The sequence below is a fragment of the Silurus meridionalis genome, chromosome 14, assembly GCF_014805685.1.
Source record: "Silurus meridionalis isolate SWU-2019-XX chromosome 14, ASM1480568v1, whole genome shotgun sequence".
Taxonomy (NCBI): Eukaryota; Metazoa; Chordata; class Actinopteri; order Siluriformes; family Siluridae; genus Silurus; species Silurus meridionalis.
This window is the reverse complement of record NC_060897.1, coordinates 17,444,400-17,468,491: the sequence shown is the minus strand read 5'-3', so window position 1 is coordinate 17,468,491 and position 24,092 is coordinate 17,444,400. Positions and strand designations below refer to the sequence as shown.

At 41.3% G+C, this 24,092-nt stretch overlaps 1 protein-coding gene across 4 annotated transcripts in view; it reads left to right on the top strand.

Annotated features, from left to right (window-relative positions):
- crebbpb (CREB binding protein b) overlaps positions 1–24,092 on the top strand; it is a 111,555-nt gene that overhangs the window by 8,950 nt on the left and 78,513 nt on the right. For all 4 annotated transcript variants that reach the window (XM_046865894.1, XM_046865897.1, XM_046865896.1 and 1 more), the window contains 2 exons: positions 5,306–5,919; positions 8,934–9,095. In XM_046865894.1, coding sequence (XP_046721850.1) covers positions 5,306–5,919; positions 8,934–9,095 — 776 coding nt within the window. The remainder of the gene's footprint in view (positions 1–5,305; positions 5,920–8,933; positions 9,096–24,092) is intronic.

Sequence of the window (24,092 nt, the reverse complement as noted above, 5' to 3'; positions counted from 1 at the left end):
ACTGTATTCCAGGAAATGTTCTGGTTCTCGAAAGGGGGGTTGCGGGGTCGTTAGTCCCCTGCCGTGAGTCCTGGAGGAAAACGTGTTAGGGCCCACATCCTGGCCCACACCCCTCTCGGGCATCCATGCTGTGTTCTCGGGGGGGGCCGACCTTTTGGTTAGGATCAAGCAAAAATCTTACAACCCCAAGTCAACAGTCCCAGTTGCATTACCAGCCCTACATGCCCTTTCCATAACACTGCCTCCACCGTGTTTGATTGATAAAGTGGTATTTTTGCAATAGAAAAAAGAGCCCCTTATTTTCTTTATACTTGTCTTTTCCTGTAATTCTGGTACACGTCTAATTAGTCTACAAGCCCCTCTGTTTTTATGTTACCAGTTGTATAATGTTTCTATCTGAATACTCAATTATTTTATCATTTATTTTATCATAGCCTTAACTTGTCATCACACTATTTTAATTAGGGATGCACTGAAATAAAAAATCTTGGCCGAAACCGAAAAAGATGGAAAGCAAGGCCGAAAACCGAAAAAAACGAAACACCGAAAGAAATTATGGCAATTATTATTACCATTGCATTTATGTCTTTGACTGTGTACTAACCTTACTAAAATCAAGCCATTTCAATTGCATAAATTAATATTAAAGTCTCAAAGAATTAATCAATTACAAATTATGAAAATATTTATTTATAGCACATTGCAACAATGCACAGGATAAAATAAATTAAAATTTAGTCTTAAATGTTTAACTTTAATGCACTCATGTACATTAAATAATAATGTACAGGCCCTCTGGCCTGCTGAAAGGTTGTACAATTAAATATGTTCTTTTATAAAAACAAAGTGTATTTAGAACAAGTGCAACTGCTTAAAGATACAATACAACACTATCACTGGGAAACTTCCTGCCTTTTTAAAAACGTCCATCACAGACGGAGTGCGCATGCTCGGAGGGGTTTTGCTTTTCTGTGCTGCGTTTCTCTCATATTCAGCATAGTGATCAGATGTTTGGATTTCAGGTGATAAATTAAACCCGACGTGGAGAAAGTTTTTGCAGACGAAATTTCGTCATTACATGTTTTGCAAATCGCTATCCGTGGATCTTTCTCAGATATACTGAAACACGTCCACACCGCAGACATGTTGTTTTAGACATGCACGTGCAGGCCGCGGTTTCTGTTTGCGTCATCACAACCAACTGTTTCGGACGTGTTCTTTTGGTGATCAAAGTCTTTAGGCCGAAACCCGAAAATGCACCTTTGAGCCATTTTCGGCCGAAAGTTTTCGGTGGCCGAATATTCAGTGCATCCCTAATTTTAATGTAAAACATGGAAGTTGACAAACCGACTGATGTCTAGCAGCAGGTGGCTGCCTTTGCAAACTGCATTAAAATTGTGTTTTGCACACCTAGCTGTGAATTATCCTTTACGTATCCATGTACTGTGGGTGTATTATTTATGTGTAGATGTATGTGAAATGTCAACTTTGTAGACTTTGTGGTCAGAACATTTTTTTGATTGGAGATTTATATATACCCTTTGTTGCAATGACAGAGATCAAACGTTTTCTGTAAGTCTCCACAAGGTTTTTACACACTATTGCTGGTAGTTTGGCCCATTCCTTCATGAAAATCTCCTTCAGAGCAGTGATGTTTTGGGGCTGTCGCTGGCCAACACGGATTTTCAACTCCCTCCAAAGATTTTCTATGGGGTTGAGATCTGGAGACTGGCTAGGCCACTCCAGGACCTTGCAATGCTTCTTACGAAGCCACTCCTTCCTTGCCTGGGTAGTGTGTTTGGGATCATTGTCATGTTGAAAGACCCAGCCACGTTTTATCTTAAATGCCCTTGCTGATGGAAAGAGATTTTCACTCAAAATCTCATGATACATGGCCCCATTCATTCTTTCCTTTACATGGATCAGTCATCATGGTCCCTTTGCAGAAAAACAGCCCCAAAACATGATGTTTCCACCCCCATGCTTCATAGTAGGTATGGTGGTCTTTATATGCAACTCAGCATTCTTTCTCCTCCAAACACAAGAAGTTGAGTTTGTACCAAAAAGTTATATTTTGGCTTCATCTGACCATATGAAATTCTTCCAATCCTCTTCTGGATCATCCAGATCCTCTAGCAAACTTCAGACAGCCCTGTACATGTACTGGCTTAAGCAGGGGAACATGTCTGGCACTGCAGGATTTGAGTCCCTGGCGGCGTAGTGTGTTACTGATGGTAGCCTTTGTTACTTTTGTGCCAGCTCTTTGCAGGTCATTCACTAGGTCCCCCCCGTGTGGTTCTGGGATTTTTGCTCACTGTTCTTGTGATCATTTTGACCCCACGGGGTGAGATCTTGCATGGAGCCCCCAGATAGAGGGAGATTATCAGTGGTCTTGTATGTCTTCCATTTTCTAATAATTGCTCCCACAGTTGATTTCTTCACACCAACCTGCTTATCTATTGCAGATTCAGTCTTCCCAGCCTGGTGCAGGTCTACAATTTTGTTTCTGGTGTGCTTTGACAGCTCTTTGGTCTTGGCCATAGTGGAGTTTGGAGTCTGACTGTTTGAGGTTGTGGACCGGTGTCTCTTATATTGATAACGAGTTCAAACAGGTGCCATTAATACAGGTAACAAGTGGAGGACAGAGGAGCCTCTTAAAGAAGTTACAGGTCTGTGAGAGCCAGAAATCTAACTTTTTTTGTAGGTGACCAAATACTTTTTTTTTCCACTATAATTTGCAAATAAATTCTTTAAAAATCAGACAATATGATTTTCGGGATTTTTTTCCTCATTTTATCTCTCATAGTTGAAGTGTACCTATGATAAAAATTACAGGCCTCTCTCATCTTTTAAGTGGGAGAACTTGTACAATTGGTTGCTGACTAAATACTTTATACTTCTTTGCCCCAATGATTTCACAATTTATCATCCATTGGCAGTTTTTGGAACTGGAGATGACTTAATCTACAGTTTAGAATATTGGCATTACTGTACCTCTGAATGCAAATATATGTTGTCACATTGCAAAGATGCAACAAGTTCTTTTTGGCCAGGTGGTATGTATTTTATTTATTTATTTTCTTTTATTAAATTAAAGCATAATTACAACTTTTCAATCAATACAACCAAAAGTGAAGTAGGATTTCATTTGGAAATTAAAAGTAAGAAGATCCAGGAAAAAAAACAAAATAATTAACATCCTAAGAATGTAAAAGCTCGATAGTAAACCCACAGGACACTTCCTACCGCTTCCCTGGAAAATAATAAATAAATAAATAAACAGCCTGTGTTTACATATTATGTATCATACTGCAGTCAGCTGCTTCCCCTTAATAGAAATGTCAGAAATCTTGCAGCATCTAGAATTTGTCTTTTATCTCTGAATGGTGTGCAGCTCCACAAAGATTGGTCTTGGATATTCCCCCTTACTCTTCTTCTGCTCAAAAGTTCCAGCTTGATCCATTTAGCTTAGTGTCAGTTTTAATGTTCAAGTGGTCATAATAAGTGTGAAAGAGAGATACTGGGCCACTTAAAAAATGTTCATGTTCTGATTAGGGATGTTGCTATCGATTGTTAGTAATCAAGTATTATAACGATTATTCCAACGATCAATCGAATAATTGGATAAGTATGTAATTTGTTTCCTTTTTAAAAAAGTTAATATAAGAATATCTGTGAAAACTAAACCATTTAGTGCATTTAATTGCCATATTACATCAAATGCAAATACACAAAAAATCATAAATAAGAATACATTTCAGATTACTCTTAAAAAAAAAAAAAGGAAACGCACTGTACAGTGTTCCTTTATGTTTTAGTTTGAAATGATTGCAAACTTTGGAAACTTTGTCGTTTTCTTTGAAATTTTTTTGGAAGCCTACTTTCGCCACAATTCCGAAATTTTTCCTTACAATTCTTATTTGATTTCTCGTAAATATCCAACATTTCTGGTGCATCCACCGGTAACCATCTATATTGTTCAGGCTCCTCCCGAGCTGATTGTTAGATAGAGTTCTCTCCAGTGGTCGGAGGCTTAGTTTGATACCATGTGATTCTATTGATTGTAGCCTCTTTCATTTTCAATGTCAAAGTTTTCTGGCACTACAGAGAGGATGATGCTGCCCTATTAGCAAAAAAAGACGTAATTGCGAAAAAAAAAAAAATCGGAAGTAGGCACTTTTTTTTTTTTTTTTAAGTGGTGAAAATGGACTTCCATATGAATCTTCTCCTCGCCCTTTGCTGTTTTCTCCCCGTTCCTCCATTTTTTTCCATTCTGCAGTGTGTTTATTTGTCTAAAGTGCTCCAGAGTTTATCGGGTGATGCGTCAGTATTAACGGTCCGTGGTGAAATACAATCCAAGCATGGACAGGACTATTTTAGCTGTATGTAATTATCACTTGAGCCGGACAGGCTATTGCTGTCTTTGTCTTTAAATGTGCTCTTGTGTCATTCTTCACACTTGTTTGGTTGTACTATCAGATGGTTGTGTACAAAAATGAGTTGAGGTACATTCATTCTACCTTATTGTACAATCGCTGGAAAACTGTTATAATAAAATTTACTCTTAATGGCAAGTGGCTCCATAGCACACATTTCACCTTTCTCAGGGCATCATGTGATTCCCAAAATGTCAATTCTTAAACGTCTTAGTCTTTAATGTCAGTTGTGATAGTGGGTGACAAAATACCAAAATGTTCATAATACCACTTCAAGGTTGATAATTACCTCATCAGATTCACGGATGTTTTGAAAATGTTTTCATGTTTGTATGAAAGTATGAAAGCATTTAAATACTATGACACCACAGGTCTTGTCTCTGTTTAAAGTTATTTTTTCAAAATGACATATGTACAATGTAATGCAACTAAATTGAAAAATATTTTTGTATTGGTGGAAGATAATGACACCAGATTAAAAATAAGTGTAATGAAGTAAATACAAAATGTTTGTCATTAATGAAGGCACTTATATAATTTGTATAATTACTAGTAGATTCTTCCTGACTATTAGGTTAGAAAATATAAAACTAAAGTTCAATAAATAAAGTTAAATAATTATTAGCGATTTATTGAGATTAGCTTTATTTCTCAACATTTGTGCAGACTGTAATAGATTTGCCACCTTGAAGGCAAAAATAATGCATGTATACAATGAATTGTATGAAGTTATACAATGGTTGAGAATCATTTAAAAATGGTAAATTGTCAAAAATTATCCTTTCGTTTAATTCGTTGTATAAGCACACTGTATTAGTACATGTATAATCTCTCTCTCCCCCTCTTTTTTTTTTTTCTTCTCATTTTAGATTTGGGCTCCTTGTTTGACTTGGAAAACGATCTCCCAGATGAGCTGATCCCCAATGGTGATGCGGTCTTGCCATCTATGACCACTCATGGTGAAGGAGTTGCAGGAAGAATGAGTGCCATCATGCCTGATGCTGCCACCAAGCACCAGCAGCTTTCACAGCTTCTGCAGTCAGTCACTGGGGGGCCTGTTATGGGCAGGCAGTTAAGCACACTCTGCAAGAGCCCCCTGGGCCAGGCCTCACCAAGTCAGAAAACCATTGGCACAGCAAGTGTCCCCAGCAACAGTGGAAGCCCAGGCATGAGCATCAACACTGGCTTTAACCAGACTGTGCTGAACAGTGGGCAAAGCCATGGGCTCATGGGCCAAAAGATGGCACAGCAGGGACAAATGCTGAATGGCATTTTAGGGCCAGCAGGGCGAGGCCGGGTGGCACCAGGCATGCAGTACCAGGGCCAGACAATGCAGGGAGCACCAGTGGTAGGAGGTGTCACATCAGGGGTTAAAGGGGTCAGCATGGCTAGCAGTGTGCTGGCAGAGACACTGACCCAAGTGGCAACACAAATGAGTGTACACAAATCTATCAGCCCTCAGCATGCAGGAAACATGAATAAGGTAAACAAGATTATTTTGCCATCCCATGCAGATGTTCTTTATGTAGATATACTGTCCCAGTCTGAATTATGTACAATGTAGAATAGTATACTTTGGAAAAGTGTGGTGTCTTAATATTTATCCCAGTACATGTCATTTATACCCAGGATTAATTCTAGGCTTCTTTGCATAAAAGATTTTACAGTATCCACTGTTCATTGAACATCTAGGGCAGGGGTCACCAACATGGTGCCCGCGGGCACCAGGGTCACCCGCAAGGACCACATTAGTCACCCGCGGGCCTTTTCTAAAAATAGCTCACCATAGCGCCACTTACCAGTGAGCTGCATCTAATTTTTTTGTTGCTCTTCTTTTTTAAATCTGTCACGGATAGACCAAGAGTTGGAAACTGGAGTATGGTTAAACACCTTGTCTTTATTTAGTCTGAGCATATACAAGGCAGAGGCTTAAGGAAAAGGACGAACCGGAGAGCGGCTAGAATCTGTAATGCACCTGGGACCAGGCAAATCTATATTGAACGCTTCCTCCGAAGCGGTGCCAGGTGCATGGAAGGGGAATACTAGTGGTAGGAAGTCCGGTAGATCTATCATGGCAACTAATAGATTCGACAGTGAGTGAACTGGAATCAGGACCTTATAAAGGGGAAATAACATATAATTAAAGGTAAATTGAGCAAAGTTGGTATTTCAGAAGTGTGTATCAAACTGGTAGCCCTTCACATTAATGGGTACCCAAGAAGTAGCTCTCAGTTTCAAAAAGGTTGGTGACCCCTGATCTAGGGTGTGGCTATCCAGAGGTAAAAAAAATTTTCCCGTGGACACTCGACCAGAATATTATCTTCTTTCCCATTTGCTATTAAAATAACCTCCACTCTTCTGGTAAGATATTCCACTACATTTTGGAGTGTGACTGTGGCAATTTGTGCTCGTTCAACCAGAAGGGCGGTGTTAGTAAAGTCAGATATTGATGTAGGGTAAGATGTAGTCTAACTGATGTAATCAGTGTTCATTCCAATTCATTCCAAAGTTGTTAAATAGAGGTAAGGTTGGAACTTTAACGCAGGCCATTCACTGTCAAGCTTTAACAGGTTTGGGATTCCTAGTTTTACTGAAGGATAAATTCTATGCTAGCACACACTAAGACATCGTATATCTTATATAATATATCTTATGTCCCTCCAACTTGATACACAGGCTGGAAATATTGGGTATCCCAATAGTTTGGCCATATAGGGTAGTTGCTGTAAATATGCATGTGCACTTTAGTTTTTGCCACAGCACACATGAAGAAATGTAGTAAATAAAATTGCACTTGTTTTCTCATCTATACAGTTAGATTACAGAATATGCTTATGCATTTAACATGGATTTCAGCTTTCAGCAGATGCACATTTTTTTATTTGGATTAATCATTTAAGGTTTAGTCTACCACAAAATATTTTTTCTTAGTACCATTGCTATCAAATACTGTAAAGATTAAAATAAGATTGAGGTGGCTGTCTTTGAGGTACTTGCTAAATGTGGTCACTGAAGCTGGTCATTGATGAAGTGTAATCCTCCAAGCTGGTAAATTTGGCAGTCTCCCTGAAAATGTGCCAGGCACTGTGCTTACTACAGTCCTGTAGCGCAGAACTGGCTTTACCTGTCTAGGTTTTCATCTGCTTCAGAATCGGTTTGTAACATTTGATGAACAGCCTGTAAGCCAAAATCGCCAGGGCATGTTTTTAAACAAGAGCCAGCATGTTATCCTCTCACATTGCATTGTCCAAATGCTGACATTTATTAACAATAAACAGTCAATTGGGATGTGTGCTCTGTACTTCCCTAATAGCATTCATGCTGGGAAAATGGTTACTTTATTTATAAAAACATTGGCAAGCAGTCTTTGAAAATATTCAAATCAGCCCAGTCTCTTTTCACAGATATGAACAAGAGGATTATTCAGGATGATTTCTATGTTAAGCTCTTTATTTCAGGTACACAGGGATTTTTTCCCCCTTTAAAACATAACCTGTTTTTGACAAGCTACTGAGATGTTTTACACACTAAAATCGTTTAAGTGGTGTAAAAGGTCTATCCTTTTAGGAATCCATGTCATTCCTTCCACTCACCACCAGAGTGTGCCATGTCCACTCAGACTGTGTCCTTTTAGACTGCAGTTCCTAGAAGCCCCTGCCCGGAAACCAATTACAGACTTCTCCCAGTTCCCAGCAGGAGGACTTTAAAAGGAACACACACTCAAGTTGCTGTGTATTAACAAACAAATAAACTAACTAACTAACAAGCTCATGTTTTGCTTTTCTCACATTTCCATGTACTATTGCCTTCACGTGTTTGACTTTATACCGTTGACCTCTTTTTCTGATTGTTTGCTGCCTGCCCTGACCATTGCCGGATCACCCTGTTGTCTATTCTTGGTTACTGTTTGCTATTATTTACCCTGCCTGTCTAACCACTCTCTTCTGATAAAGCCTGCACTTGGATCCTCAACTCCGTTTTCATGCTAGTCTACCATTACAATACTCAACTGTCAAATGGCTTTTTTGTAATAAGCCATTTTTAACATTTTAGAGAAAAATAAATTTACAATAACATGCATAAGTGTTTATAATACTTGGTTGAAGCACCTTTTGAATGTATTACACTACTGTCTTTTCCAGTTAATACCTTTTCAATAAGCAGTATTATTCATCACATATAAAAGTGGTTATCTGCTTCTGAATTCAAATTATGCTTTAGTTAATTGAAGAAAATGACTGTCACACAGCTTCTTTTAGTATTGTATTTGGAAACATTTAAAATATATTACAGTGACAATCACACAGTGACTTTTATGACCTATACTTTTTTATTTTATGACCTTACTGATTTTGTTCTGTTTTGTTCTATTTTTGTTAAGAATAATATTTGGACAAAGTCACTACCCAAGTGTCTAAACACATACACATTCCAAAAGGAACTTCTTGCATCCAGGCTGATTTTAGTTAATATTTTCATTTTCTCTCTTTTTCTTAGGTGGGTTTGGTGGGCACTAATGGTCATTTTGGGCAACAGTATGCACAGAGTTCAGTGCAGCAGATCACCAGTGCTGGTGTTAATGCACAGCTCCAGAATAAGGCAGCACTTTCAAACAGCCTCCCACCCACACTAAAGCCATCATCCAGTGTACAGAACCCGGTAAGTAACTATATAATGCCTACAGCTACGGTGTTCATGAAGTTAATTTTTTACCTGGTTCACATCAATTGTTATCTATATATGTTTATTTTAATCTGCTGAACATTGTGCTCTGTTAGTATTAACAAGTAACATTACTTCCAGGCAGATAGGTGTAATCATGTGGGTGGTAGATGAGCAAATCGTAGTAATAGGAAAAAAATTGGATATAAAATGAACGGCTTCAATATTATTATTTCTAGACATATGGCTAAATAATAATTAATTAAAAACTGCACTGTTAAAAATGTTTCCGTTAAAAAACAGTTAAGAACTGGCAGCACGGTTGCCAGCAACTTACTGTAAAATTACCAGTGTCTTAGTGTTGGTGAAATTTACAGTTGGCTACTGTTTTTGCAAATACAACATAACACTGTTTATACATTTAAAGTATATTTCTGAAAATATAATTAGCAGTTTTTTTTAACCTTGTGATTTAAGAAATTGCCCCAGTTTAACTACAAAACACCACATTACTACAATGTTTAAATGTACTCTTTAACAGAAGTAAATCAGCTTTAGAGAGTTGTTTCAAAACATCTCTTCTTTATTAAACTGTCTTAGTATAAAACCTAAATAACATAAAAAAAAATAACACAGATTCTTATTTACAGAACATTTGTATAAAATAAAAACAATAGTCAACCAAAAGCCCAAAGCTTATTACATGCATGGAAATACATCTAAAGGTAAAAAATAAATTTACTCTAAAAAGAAAGACAAAGTGAATGACAGAAAACACCCAAGTATAAACATTATTTTTGAGTGAATATGCATGTGTGTGATGTGTGTGTTGAGTGTGTGTATGCGATGTTTGTGTGTGTCTGTGGTGTGTATTACTTATATAAAGTCCCACTTAAAATCTATTAATTTTTTAAGTAGACTGGAGGCACATCCGCTTTGATATGACTCCTACAGTCTTGTGCTCTTTTCCGGATTTATCTGGATTAACCGCCTGAAAAACAAATGTGTGTGTGTGTAGAACTAGTGGAGGGGAAATTATTACTCACGGAGAACATATAGCAAAGTATATTCTTGTATAAAGAACAGTTTTCATTCCGGAAAAAAAACAAGCTACAGCACGCAGATCTTTTGGGCAAAAAGAAACTGACAGATTTCCTCACGCAGCTTAAAACATCTGTTCAGTACTTTTCCTTGGCTTAGCCATCTCACATCTGTGTGATAGGGCATGTCTGTGTATTCCAAACCAAACTCCTCCAGAAAAGACTTGAACTGGTGGTGATTCAAACCTTTGGCTCTTATGAAGATAACTACTCGTGTTATGGTGCCCATCTTTTCCCTCTTTCATCAGCTGTTTGTGTAGATTGGTGGCGAGCTCACATGTACGCTCAGCCACGGTGTTTCTGCTCAAGCTCACATTTAAAAATGCTTGCTTTTTATCTGGGCACACGATGTCACAAACGGTTCCCTCTATTTTGTTCTTTATGGACACATACAAATGTAACATACTAAGCAAATGCAAACCAATTAATATAAGTAAAACAGAAAATGGAACATCAAACACAACCATTCCCATAAAGGGTTTTAAGTTATATCATCATGAATTTTCACAGTCAAATATTTGCATTATTTCAGTTTCTAACTACAATCTTAGATCAATGTGTCTTTATGAGGTTGTGTGTCTTCGGGTGGGTCATAGTCAGTTTCATCAAGATTTAGAGGCCAGTCTGGATAAGGTGGATCCCAAACGTCCGGGTCATTGGGATATCTAGAAGGCATGCAAATCAGTTGGAACCCTTGGGCATACTGTATTACCACATGTCTTGGGCAGTGGAAGATACAGGGACCAAAAAGACATAGTAAGATACTATCAGGACTGAAACCTTTAGAGATATGGGGCCCAACAGCATGTGGTGGGATGGACCTCAAATGGGCGGGGTTTGTTTGGTTTTGTTTCTGATTCTGGTTCTCATATGAAACAGCAGCAGGGGCAATGCCTTTGGCTATGGCAGACCTGTTTCTGTGCAGCACTTTAGCCAGTTTGTTTTTTTGAGACTACCGTTTTTTTTTTCCACAACGCCACCACTGGCTGGGTAGTAGGAGCAGTGTTGTCTCAGGTCAAATCCCAGGTGTTCACTTACAAGTTTCAGAACCTGATTTGCGAATGGTGTGCCGTTATCACTGGTAATTTTGTTTGGAATTCCCCATCTTGGAATAATTTCAGTTTGGAGGGCCTTTTCTACTGCACTTGCATCTTGTTTAGAGGTTGTGAAGGCCTTGACCCATTTAAAAAACGTCAACTATGACGAGGCTAAATCTCTTTCCCGTTAGCTCAATGAAGTCCATTTGCAAGTATTGGAATGGTTGTTTAGGTGTGGGGTGCACGAGGTCCACGGTTGGAGCAATCATTAAAAAAATGGAAGAAGCTAAACATGACTGTCAATCTCCCTCGGACTGGGGCTCCATGCAAGATCTCACCTCGTGGGGTCTCATTGATCCTAAGGAAGGTGGGAAATCAGCCCAGAACTACACAGGAGGAGCTGGTCAATGACCAATGTTTGAAATCATGCATGGCACGGATGGTTCCCCTGCTTCTTAACCCTCTGGAGTCTGAGGGTGTTTTTGACCCCTTGAGAGATTTTGACGTGCTCTTATATTGGGTTCTTTTTAGTTGCTTTTAAAATATATTATTGACAAAAGGCTTATTACACTGTATTCAGCACAAACTGGGCTACCATAATATGTAAACAACTTATGTGTTTGTTTGTATTTTTGACAAAATAAGGTTTATGCATGTTTTTTGAAAAAGCAAAAAAAAAAACCTCACTGAAATAAGGCTACAAAACCGATAGTAAAACTGTTTCCCCAAGACTTTTTGAGAACAGATCTTCTAATGTGGGTTTTTTTATTTTTAATCATGTGAAAATCATCCTGCCTGCTCATTCACCTTAAACAATACTTTGATTTAAAATTTAAAAGACACTTTCTACTTTGAAAGGCCATATGCGAAGAGGCGTCGACATGCTGTGACTGACAGCTTCGTAGACAATGGGTCGCATAATGAGCTGTCGATTACAGGACAGCCAGGATCACAGTGAGAAGTACAGTACTACAACAAGGAATGTGTTTCCTTTGTGTTTATTAAAAATACACATTAGCAAGGACAGCATTAAAAGGAATTGTGTAACAATAAAACAATACAGTACAGTATGTATAAAAAATAAAGAGTGCAACAAAAACTAACACAATACACTACAGTAGGGTTCTGCAAATCCTAGCCTGTAGGGCTACAATACTATGCATTAAATAATAATAGTGTATCCATTTGAGGAATCGGCAAGAACAAACAACTTGAACACCCACTTAGTCGGCTTGGCTTTCATGCACTGTGTCCTCCAAGTGTTAGCTTTGCATGCTACCATCCTCTTATCCACGGCTAAATGTCTTCTAGGATGATAATTTGCTTTGCATGTCTTACAGATTGTGTCCATAATCAGTTTCACTCTGAACAGACGGTCATGTTCAGATGTGCCCCTCTTTCTGTCGTTTTCTTTGTCTGCATCTGGGTGACTTATGTGTACATTCCACGAAATGTTCCTGTATCTGTCCCTTGACATAATTGTTGCTGGAAAGGGAATTGTGAAAATACTGCTCTGTCGCCAGTAGTCTATGATGGAGGGCAACTTTACCATTGCCATGTAAAATAAGAGCCCAATGTAGCGATACATCTCACTCACCGTTACATCTCTCCATTTGTATTTGCGTCCCTTGGCTATTGACTTGGCAGCTTGAGCATTTGTGTTGTGGCACAAAGTTGACACAACACTGTCCGGGAAAAACATTTTAAATAGACTACATGGAGAATGAGAGTCAGAAGACCTCAGTTGAGGTTCAGGTTCACGTGCGGGCAGGAATCGCAGAGTCCGTGGAACTGTGTCGTTATCTGTCTGATCCTCCCATGACATGGTGGACTGTGTGTGCAGCCACATTCCCAAAAATAATCAAACAATATATTTTAGGATGATGAATAAACTTGAACAATATATATTTGTTAGCATGCATTGTAAAGCCTATAGGCCTATTTGTTGATGGGCAATAGGACAGATAAATGTTTGTTGATGGGCCATAGACCATAATGCATCTCAGACATTTACACCATCACCATTTACAGCTGAGCAAATAATATTGTCATTGATAAAGTTGTTTGCATATGTCATACAAAGCAATAATGATTCAAACTAAATATAATTTAGGAAAATATAAAATATGTACTTACTCAGGATGATTCTCGGTCGAACTCAAAATGGAGCGACACCTGCATGGCCTGGTGTGAGTTTCCAGTGAAGGCAGGGGTGATGCAGCCACACTCCTAAAAATAATAAAACAATATATTTTTCAGTATTTTTGATGAATACACTTGAACAATATATATTTGTTAGCATGCATTATAGTACATATAGCATTGACACCTCAGCATTCGGGAACATCTCTGCTAGCTAACACTACATAACAGCCTTTCAGGATGATCATTGACACCAACCAAAACTGAATTGAGGCTAAAATATAACTATATAACGTCAACAATATTTAGGGCATACAATCACAAACAGTTAATGTTACAAATGAGCAGATATTGGTGGATATTTGTTGTAACATTAAAAGGCAATGCTGACAAAAGCTAGGCAGAGATGTCTACAAACAATATGAGTTTATATGATCAGAATGTAAGACTAAATAACTTACTCATCGTAGCAACTTGCTGGAAAGTCCTCGCTCTTCAAAATGCAAACGCTCCTCGTCGGAATCGCAATCTTCTTCAGATGAAAAGGTAAATTCTCTGGCATTGTTTTATGCCACTGTCCGGGGGGCGTGTGTGTGTGGCTCAACGTGTGAACTGTTTTACCTGTGAATAGCGGGGGGGGCGTGTCCGCTCGCAGCTCATTATCAGATAATGAGCTGCGGTGGAAAATCTGTGCCTCTACTTGGTTTTATATGATTTATATTTATTGGAAACATATGTTTTTTATTTCACCGACTTATTCTAAAACTACACACTACACACTGTCTAAAGATATATTTTTTATTTCCGTGTCAGCTATTGGCCGAGTTTCAGCGCTTTTTGATGACGTGTTTCTAAACAAAGTTTACGCAGACAAAGGTGACAGATGGCGCACCATGACTATTTTATTCATTTAAAAAAAATACAACGTTTTGTTTATATAGTGAGCATACACAAATGAAAGTAGACCCTTTACAGATTTAAATGATGTATTACTTTGACATGTTTGATCAAATATGATCGAACATTTTATGCTCTTTTTGCTGGCATCTGAAAAAAAAGCACGTTTGGGCGCCGGCGGCAATTCAGACTCCAGAGTGTTAAACTAGCACATGTCCAGGCACATCTTAAGTTTGCCAAAGACCATTTGGATGATCCAGAGGAGTCATGGGAGAAAGTCATGTGGTCAGATGAGACCAAAATAGAACTTTTGGGTCAAAATTCCACTAAACGTGTTTGGAGGAAGAAGAATGATGAGTACCATCCCAAGGACACCATCCCTACTGTGAAGCTTAGGGGTGGTAGCATCATGCTTTGGGGGTGTTTTTCTGCACATGGGACAGGGCGACCGGGGCCATGTATTGCGAGATTTTGGGGAACAACCTCCTTCCCTCGGTTAGAGCATTGAAGATGGGTTGAGGCTTGGTCTTCCAACATGACAATGACCCGAAGCACACAGCCAGGATAACCAAGGAGTGGCTCTGTAAGAAGCATATCAAGGTTCTGGCATGGCCTAGCCAGTCTCCAGACCTAAACCCAATAGAGAATCTTTGGAGGGAGCTCAAACTCCGTGTTTCTCAGCGACAGGCCAGAAAACTGACTGATCTAGAGAAGATCTGTGTGGAGGAGCGGGCCAAAATCCCTCCTGCAGTGTGTGCAACCCTGGTGAAAAACTACAGGAAACGTTTGACCTCTGTAATTGCAAACAAAGGCTACTGTACCAAATATTAACATTTACTTTCTCAGGTGTTCAAATACTTATTTGCAGCTGTATCATACAAATAAATAGTTTTAAAATCATACATTGTGTTTTCATTATGTCTCTCACAGTGGACATGCACCTACGTCGACAATTTCAGACCCCTCCATGATTTCTAAGTGGGAGAACTTGCAAAATAGCAGGGTGTTCAGATACTTATTTTCCTCACTGTATAACACACCTTTCACAAAAGCCTTAGGCGTATATTGTAAATCCCTTTGTGAACCAATCTCTATACAGGCGATTGAACATACCTCCTTTTGATGCATGGTCTACCCTGTGCATTAATTTTCCATAAGGGTGTTTGTAAGGCAAGGGAGATTTTTGGGGCCACACCCTGTCAAGAACGAGGCAGCCAGCTGATCTCCAGGCTGCTTTCTCTAGTAGTGTTGCGGCAGTTTGCATTTCCTGCATCGAAACTGTACGGGTGGAACAACTCAAAAAGTTAGTTTCCATGATTTAATAATGTGAGAGCAACCGCCACATCCGCCTTGGCATTTCCCTGTGAAATAAGATGAGATTTGTTATTGTGGGTTATTGATGGGTTTGCTAGACGAGGTCAGAAAATGTTTCCATAATGCAAAATCATGCAATACCCCAAAAGCATATCTGCTATCAGTGTGGATGTTAACTATTTTTTCTTTCAGCCAATTTGCATGCTTCAGTCAGGGCCACTAGATCTGCGGCTTGGGCAGAGAAATGTGATAGGTGTGGTCCAGATGTCAGAATGTCATAGTGCCTTACTACTGCATACCCCACTCGGTTCTTGCCTGATGGTATAATCTCTCAAGTCTAAGCCTTCTACAAAACACTCAATGTCTGGGTTAGGTAACAGTGTTTCCTGCAGATCAGGCCTAGGGGAACAACATTCATTCAACTGCTGCCCCATAATCGTGTGGTTCACTATCCGCTGCTGTTGGAGGAAGAGATTCAGGGTTAAGTACAGTACAGCGTTTCTCAGTGACATTAGGCATTTTTAATAGAACAGTGTTGTAACGCAGCCAGCGGGCAGGTGTCAGGTGAAATGTTTTTTGCTCAATTAAGATTTGAGAGACAGCATGTGGAACCAGTAGAGTCAGTTCGCTATATCCCACAAAGTCACACAACTCATTAACTGCCTTTTCAGCAGCTGCCACTACCCCACAGGTAGTGAGGCAAATCTTCTGCTACTGCATCTAGTTTAGCTGAAAAATAGGCAACAGGTCTCCGTTTTCTGTTATGTAGAAGCACTGATGTTGTACATCCACCTTTCTTGTCCACTGTCTGTGTGAAAGGTCTGGTTGGGTCAGGTGTGCCTAAAGTCTGAGTGGTCTGTAAGATAGCTGTGTGTCAAAAGCTTGGTTAGCTTTTAGCAATCATCTACGTGTTGCAAAAGAGCTGAGCCTGAAGAGAGCTGCAGATCTTCTAGGCTGCATTTCAGTGCTTCATTATAAATGGTTCGTAACTCTCAGTAGCCTTGACCAGAGTCGAGTGAATGTGTAGGCATTGCCTTTGAATAGGAATGCAAACAAGAATTGACTAAATGGGTCTACAGGTAGACTAAAGAATGCATTTGCGAGGTCTACGACCGAGAACCATTGACTAACTAACAGCAATTGGTTCAGGATTGTGTAAGGATTTGGTACATTCGGAGCTCTTTGAACGACTACTTCATTCACTGCTTTCAGATAGACAGGGTACAATCACAATCTCAAACACGGGTATAATTCCCTCCACAGCCTCTGTATTAAGCATATATTGAGATTTGCACTGGCGATAGTCAGATTTTGTTGTGATGTGTAACGGTGGACATTCTTTAATCTTACCCACATTTGTAACTGTGATTCATTGATCAACATTTTGGTGAAAGTTGGGTGCCGTAAATGGCTAATGCGATTAGAGTAGTAATTAGCAGATGGGATAATTTTGACAACTCTCGTTAAAGGAACTCTATAGTTTAGGGAAGTGTTCTTTAGTGGCTAAGTGTTCTTTGTTACAGAAAACTGTAGGATCTGAGGTCCATTCCAATCTAGTTCCCTCAGTGCCCTCCTCATCCACGGGCCCAAGCTCTTCCAAGGAAGGCTCTGGCAGGTGATGAGCGAGACATGTGGAAATGATCCATCTATAACAATTGTGGTCTGCCAACTCGATTGTGTTCAAAAACAATCGCTTTAACAACAAAGGTTTAGTTATTTCTTTATCATCAAACCAATGTTTCTCATATTCTATGTTTGGTACCTTAATGTGAACATGTGCGGTGCAATGCAGTGCATCCGGTCTCGAATATCTTCTGTTAGCTGGTTTAGTGAACTTGCCAACGAGCGTGTGGCTGACTGCATTCACTGCAGAGGAACATAGTTTCCATTTATAAACGTAAGTCAAGTTTAGGGGATCGTTTTTCCCTCTCTGAAACTGCGTGTGTTCATTTGTAGTAACCACTATCCCCTCAGGGGAACTTCATTATGGCCAAATATAATTTCAGTAATAAGCCACGTTCTATGAGGTTAATTGACCAATGTTCAGAGATTAAAATAAGTGAATGGGTGACCATGCGATTCACAGTGAAGTGGAGCAGAAACCTTTTCTATTATGGTTACTCCTGAAGCTCCTACGGAAAGCAGTGACCGCCCGAAAATTTTTAGCGGTGTTGAAAATGTGTCAGAAGGGTCCACAGAGTTCAGCACTGGAATTACATAAGAATGTGATTTTCTTATGCACAATTAAAGGCATGGTTGGCAAACGTCTGTAAGCGTGAACCTTGTTTTGTTCAATGAGACTCAGTTTTCCTGTGTTCCCAGGTTATGCACATTTGCTTAATTTTACTTTAATTTAATTTTAATTTTGAACTAGCGAACTTTGAAAACTGCTCTTATTCTTTTACGTGAGTAACCTTCAAATGTCTGATAAGGTTGGTGGCGTTTGGGCTGCTTATCTATTGTCTTTTTCACAAATCTTGTAGAATTAGACTGGTAAAGCCATTTTTAACAGTGCGTGAAGAATTTGTAGAGCTGAAACAACTAATCGATAATAATCGCTAATGAATTTAATGTTTAAAAATTAATTTAAACATTTATTGAACAACATTAGCCTTTCCAATCAGTATAATTGTTAGCAAGTACCCGTGCCTACCTGTTCCTAAACTACAGTCCAACTACAGTTGAAGCCTCTCTAACAATACAGTTCCCAAAAGGTACTCTCATTCTTTCTCCAAATGTAGCATCATATTCAACCAATTAAATATATAAGGCTAGATAAATAGCGAAGAATAAGAGTTTAAAGCCCGGGGTGCACCAAGCTGACAGTTGGCTGTCAGGAAATTTCAGATAATTTTTGAGCATCGTATGGCTTTGTTTTTTTTTTTTTGGTAGGTTTCACGCCATTGGCTCTAGTCGGATGGTGTCAGCTGCTTTTCAACATATTCTGCATGTGTAATTGCCAGCAAAGCTCTTTGGCATGAAAGGGAATTGGCTATTCAGCTTAGCAAATGAGCGTGTGCACACAAAAAAAAAACCTGACAAAAGCAAACAATGACTGAGTAAAGAGGGTGCCCTCGTAGACGCTTGTCATTCTTGCTGTTGCCTTTGCAACTTAGCAGACATGATTTAAAATAGCTACACAAATCGGTTAGTAATGATCGCAGCAGGTGTATGCTAATTACTTTATATATTCACAGTACTAAGTCTAACAGTTTCCCTGTTTGGATGCTGAAAACAGATTACTGAAAACTGCTGTTATTAGAGACTTATGTTCTCTCATTCAAGCACAGGTACAGCCATGGCCCAAAGGTACTGAGAATGAGACAAATTTTAATTTTCACAAAGTCTGCTGCCCCAGTTTTTATCATGGCAATTTGCATATACTGCAGAATGTTATGAAGAGCGATCAGATGAATTTAAATTAATTGCAAAGTCCTTCTTTGCAATGGAAATGTACATGTCCATTGCATTTCAGCTCTGCCACAAATAGACTAGCTTACATCATGTCAATTATTCTCCCCTTAACACAGGTGAGAGTATTGATAAGGACAAGGCTGGAGATCACTCTGTCATGTTGATTGAGTTTGAATAACAGACTGGAAACTTTAAAATTATGGTGGTGCTAGAATTCATTGTTTTTCATTTTTCTTAACCATGGTTACCTGCAAGAAAATGTGCACTCAATAATGCTTTCCACAGGAATTTATTCACTGGAAAAGAAATTGTTGCTAGTAAGATTGTACCTAAATTAGCCATTGATCGGATCGCCATGGTGCTCAGGGGCCCCCCCAGTTCACCGTCTTTACTTGAGATATAAGAAAACATAACTGACGTGTTAGATGTACAGTTAACCCACAATAATTCGCGGTTCGAAACTCGCAGCTCAGGAAAATTTGCGGGTTCTCATTTGTAACCTTACTAACAGCAAGTTGCAGATTTTCTTAAAATTTGCAGGGAATCCGCAGCGGGACCGAATGTTAGGAATAACATTTTAAAGTGTTTTCACTAACAAATTTCATACATTTTGTAAAAACACTATTGTATTAAAGTGACAGATGTCTAGATAAATTCACCAAGGTACCGTATTGGCGTATTGGGGGTGCGTACAAAATTCACTTCTTTTCTGAACTTACGGGGTTCCCGGGGGATTCTGCAGTATGTTATTATACAACAATACAAAGAGAGAAGAAAATCAAAGCTTATCTAACAGTTCACAGTCGAAACCTGTGAATAGCCCCCAGGATTTTTTAATTGCAAATGGCATAATCTTCTATATGCCGGTAGATAGTCTCTGATATATGTCCAATTTCTGAATTTATTTTTTATTTATTTATTTACCTCTTGTCTTTTGTTGTGCAACAGTCTCTCAAGACACGCGTTCGAGTTGTTCCATTATTGACTCTGCCGGTGAAGTTTTCTCCATGTGGAACCCTCTTTTCACCATATCTTAATAAGCCTCTTCAGATATGCAATATATGTGGGTCCCATCCTTATAATATACATGTAGTCTTGCTAGGTATGGAGTCAGGAATTGAATCTTCTTGTGTTTCAGCACTTTTTTCGCCTCAGAGTATTCCTTCCTTTTCTGAAGAACTGCATCAGGGTAATCATGATCGAAGTGGATTTATTGGTGGCCCACAAAGATATCTATTTTTTTCTTCTATGCCTTTCAGCTCATTTGTTATTTCATTTTGTACCTGAGGAATTTCACTATGATCGATCTGGGTCTTGTGTTCATTCAAGGTTTTGGTATAAGTGCCTGGTGAGCTCTTTCCACATACAGTTTTGTTGCAGGAGACAATTTCCAAGTGACTTGCAGCATAATTTTAAGAACTAATGATACCAGTTGCTATAGCTTTAGTATAAAAATGTTGCCCCATTTGTGTCTGATACAGGATTCTTTCTGCTCAGTAGTTGTGGGTCTTCTTTGTTGTATTTCCCATTTCATGATTCATCAAATGATTTCAATTTCATTCATGATTCATTCTATATCAGGAAAATCACCCCAGACATACTATCAATGTCATTAAGAATTATCTGCAGCATAGAGAAAATCAAGGAGTCTTGGATCAAGGAGTCCATGGTTTGGTTCAGAGACTGTGTGCAAATGTATCTAGAAGAATTGATGCTGTTTTGCAGGCAAAGGGTGTTGCACTAAATATTTATTTGATGTGAATTTCTCTTTTATTCATTTGATTTCCATTTTGTTGAATGAAAAATCATCACTTCTATTCTTCTATTCTATCTGCATTTCGTTGCCTTGTACTTGTACATGTGTAATGACAAGGTTGAATCTAATCACATTTTTTTTTATGAATAATTCTTACTTTGCAGCATTTTCATGAACTCCTAAAACTTTTGCATAGTACCACACACTTTTATACACACATTTTTATTGCTTAAACACTTACATTTTCTTTTATCAATAAGGTGCTGACCAAGTATAGATTGTACTTTTGAATAAATATCATTGCTACAACTGCATTCTTAAATACACCTTAAATGCCACCCTTGCCAATCAGATTTGTCACAGGCCTTGTGTTTGACACGTCTTTAAGCGGAGGCGGAGGGAAAACTAGTTTTTTAAACTATCAATCCTGCACACTGTCAGAAAGTTCAGGTTATAGGATCCAAGGCAGATGCAAAAGGAGCAGGGGAGAAAAGCTGTGCAGAGCTGAATCGGGGAGCCGATTCAGGGAGCCGATTCAGGGAGCCGATGTGCGCGGAGGGTGAGGATTCCGAGTCGGAAACCGGAGCGCGTTCAGCGCGAGCCGGAAACCGGAGCGCGTCCAGCGCGAGCAGATCAGAGCCGAGTTGGAAACCGGAGCGCATTCAGCGCGAGCAGAGCAGAGCCGAGCCAAGCCGGAAACCGGAGCGCGTTCAGCGCGAGCCGAGCCGGAAACCGGGGGACAGAATGGTCAGGTCAGAAACAAAAGAACAAACAAAACAGAGAATATGCTGGAGAGTGATCAGGGGAAGCCTAAAGACAATCTGGCAGGTCTGGAGGATTCAGGCGTCCTTATAAGTGCCAGAAAATTAGACGACATATCCGTGCAGCTGGTTGGGAGTGGGCGTTTCCTCGGAGATTGAGGTGGTAATGTGCTCAAGCGGGCTGACAGTACCCCCCGTCCAGGGCGGCCCCGGACGCCCCAACAGGCCGCCCCGGGTGGGCCAGATGAAAGCCAGCAATCAGGTCAGGGTCCAGGATAAAGCGGGAGGGGACCCAGGAGCGTTCCTCAGGACCATAGCCCTCCCAATCCACAAGGTACTGAAGGCCCCGACCACGACGACGGGAGCGGAGCAGGCGGGGCGCAAGGTGTAGGCAGGACCCCCATCAATGAGGGGGTCTGGCGGAGGGCACCAGGGAGCAGGCCTGAACGGGTCGAACCCTAGACACATGAAATGTAGGGTGGACCCGGAGCGCCCTGGGGAGCTTGAGTCGGAGGGCCACGGGATTGACGACCTTGGAAATGGGGAAGGGGCCGATGAAGCGCGGGGCGAGCTTCCGACAGGTGGCCTTAAGGGGAAGGTCCCGAGTAGAGAGCCACACACGTTGCCCGGCACGGTAGCGGGGGGCTAGGCGCCGCCTACGGTTGGCCCTCTGGCAAAGCCTTATGCCATTCTTGAGCACCCTCCGCACCCTTCAACCAATGGCGCCATTCCTCCAAGGCCAGTTTGACAGCCAGGAGCTCCCTCTCACCCACCTGGCTCCGGGATGCAGTTCGATGGCACAGTCGAAGTGCCGGTGGGGAGGCAGGGAGGTAGCCAAGACCTTACTAAACACGCGTGCAAGGCCATGATAGATCTCAGGAACCGATGCTAAATCAGAGTGCTCGGGAGTGACAGCCGGCAGTGGTTTGGGTGGAGGGAGAGCAAGGCAGTGGCTGAAGCAATGCACACCCCAATCAAGAATACGCCGTCATCCAATCAACACGTGGGTTGTGTTTCTGAAGCCAAGGGAACCCGAGCATAATGGGGGCTTGGGGAGAGGAGATGACCAGGAAGGAAAGCCACTCCTGATGTCGTTCCCCCACTGACATGAGCAGAGGCTTAGTGCGGTGCGTGGCCCGGCCTAAAAGGCTGCCGTCCAGGGCTCTGATCAGCAGAGCTTCAGGTAGGGGTTCCATGGGAACCAGCAGTTGCTGGGCAAGCTTGAGGTCGATGAATTCGGCATCAGCCCCAGAGTCGACGAACGCAGCCAATTCTGTGCCTCCGGGGCCAACCTGAAGGTGGACCAAGATAGTGGGTTTGGAGGGAGCGGGGAAGGAATGGCTCGTGGGTGCTTCCTCCTTTACCGATGAGCCTTGCCTTTTACTGGGCAGGATGCGGCCATGTGCCCTTTACCTCCGCAGTAGAGGCATAGACCTAGAGACCGACGTTTCTCCTTCTCAGCGGGGGTCAGGTGGTGGCGTCCTATCTCCATGGCTTGCGGCGGAGAGAAAGAACGGGTGCCACGACGAGGTGGGGAACCGCTCGCAGTTAAAGGACTGTGAGGACCTTTATGCACTGATCGATGCGTGTAGCCAGTGAGATCAGTGAATCCAGATCCTGGGGTGGATCACGAGCAGCAAGTTCGTCCTTAACAGCAGAGGAGAGGCCCTGGAGGAAAGTATCATAAAGCGCAATGCGATCCCATCCGCTGTCAGTGGCCTGGGTCCGGAACTCAGCCGCGAACTCTGCAACAGAGCGATGCCCCTGTGCGGCCGAGAGCAGGGAGCGGGCGGCATCTTGGCGTGGCGTAGACGTGCCTAAGACCTTCTTGGAGTTCAGCAGAAAAGGCGGCGAACGATCTGCAGTTGGCTGATTGGCTTTGCCACTCCGCAGTGGCCCACCTTAGGGCTCGGCCTGACAGGAGGGAAATGACGTAGGCCACCTTGGAGCGCTCTGTACCGAATTGGGAGGGCTGCATGCTAAAAATCAGGTCGCACTGCATAATAAACGATCGGCAGGAGTCAGGGTCGCCCGAAAACCGGGCTGGCTGCGCGAGCTGAGGCTCACGCATAGCTGAAGGGGCGGTAGGAAGAGCAGGGGCCTGCCGGGCCGGGGCAGCAGATGATGATGGCGGCGGAGCACCTGTGGTGAGTCGGTCACCAAAACGTGTGCGCAAAAATCCCATGATTTCCTGCACGCCAATAGAGAGGTTTTGTATTTGTTGCTCCTGCGCCGCTTGTCGGCGAGACAAGGCCATTAAAGCGGCGCTAGAGGCAGGTACATCCACGGGATCCATGTTGGCCAGATTGTTCTGTCAGAAAGTTCAGGTTATAGGATCCAAGGCAGATGCAAAAGGAGCAGGGGAGAAAAGCTGTGCAGAGCTGAATCGGGAAGCCGATTCAGGGAGCCAATTCAGGGAGCCGATTCAGGGAGCCAATGTGCGCGGTGGGTGAGGATTCCAAGCCGGAAACCGGAGCACGTTCAGCGCGAGCCGGAAACCGAAACGCGCGTTCAGCGCGAGCAGAGCCGAGCCGGAAACCGGGGCGCGTTCAGCGCGAGCAGAGCAGAGCAGA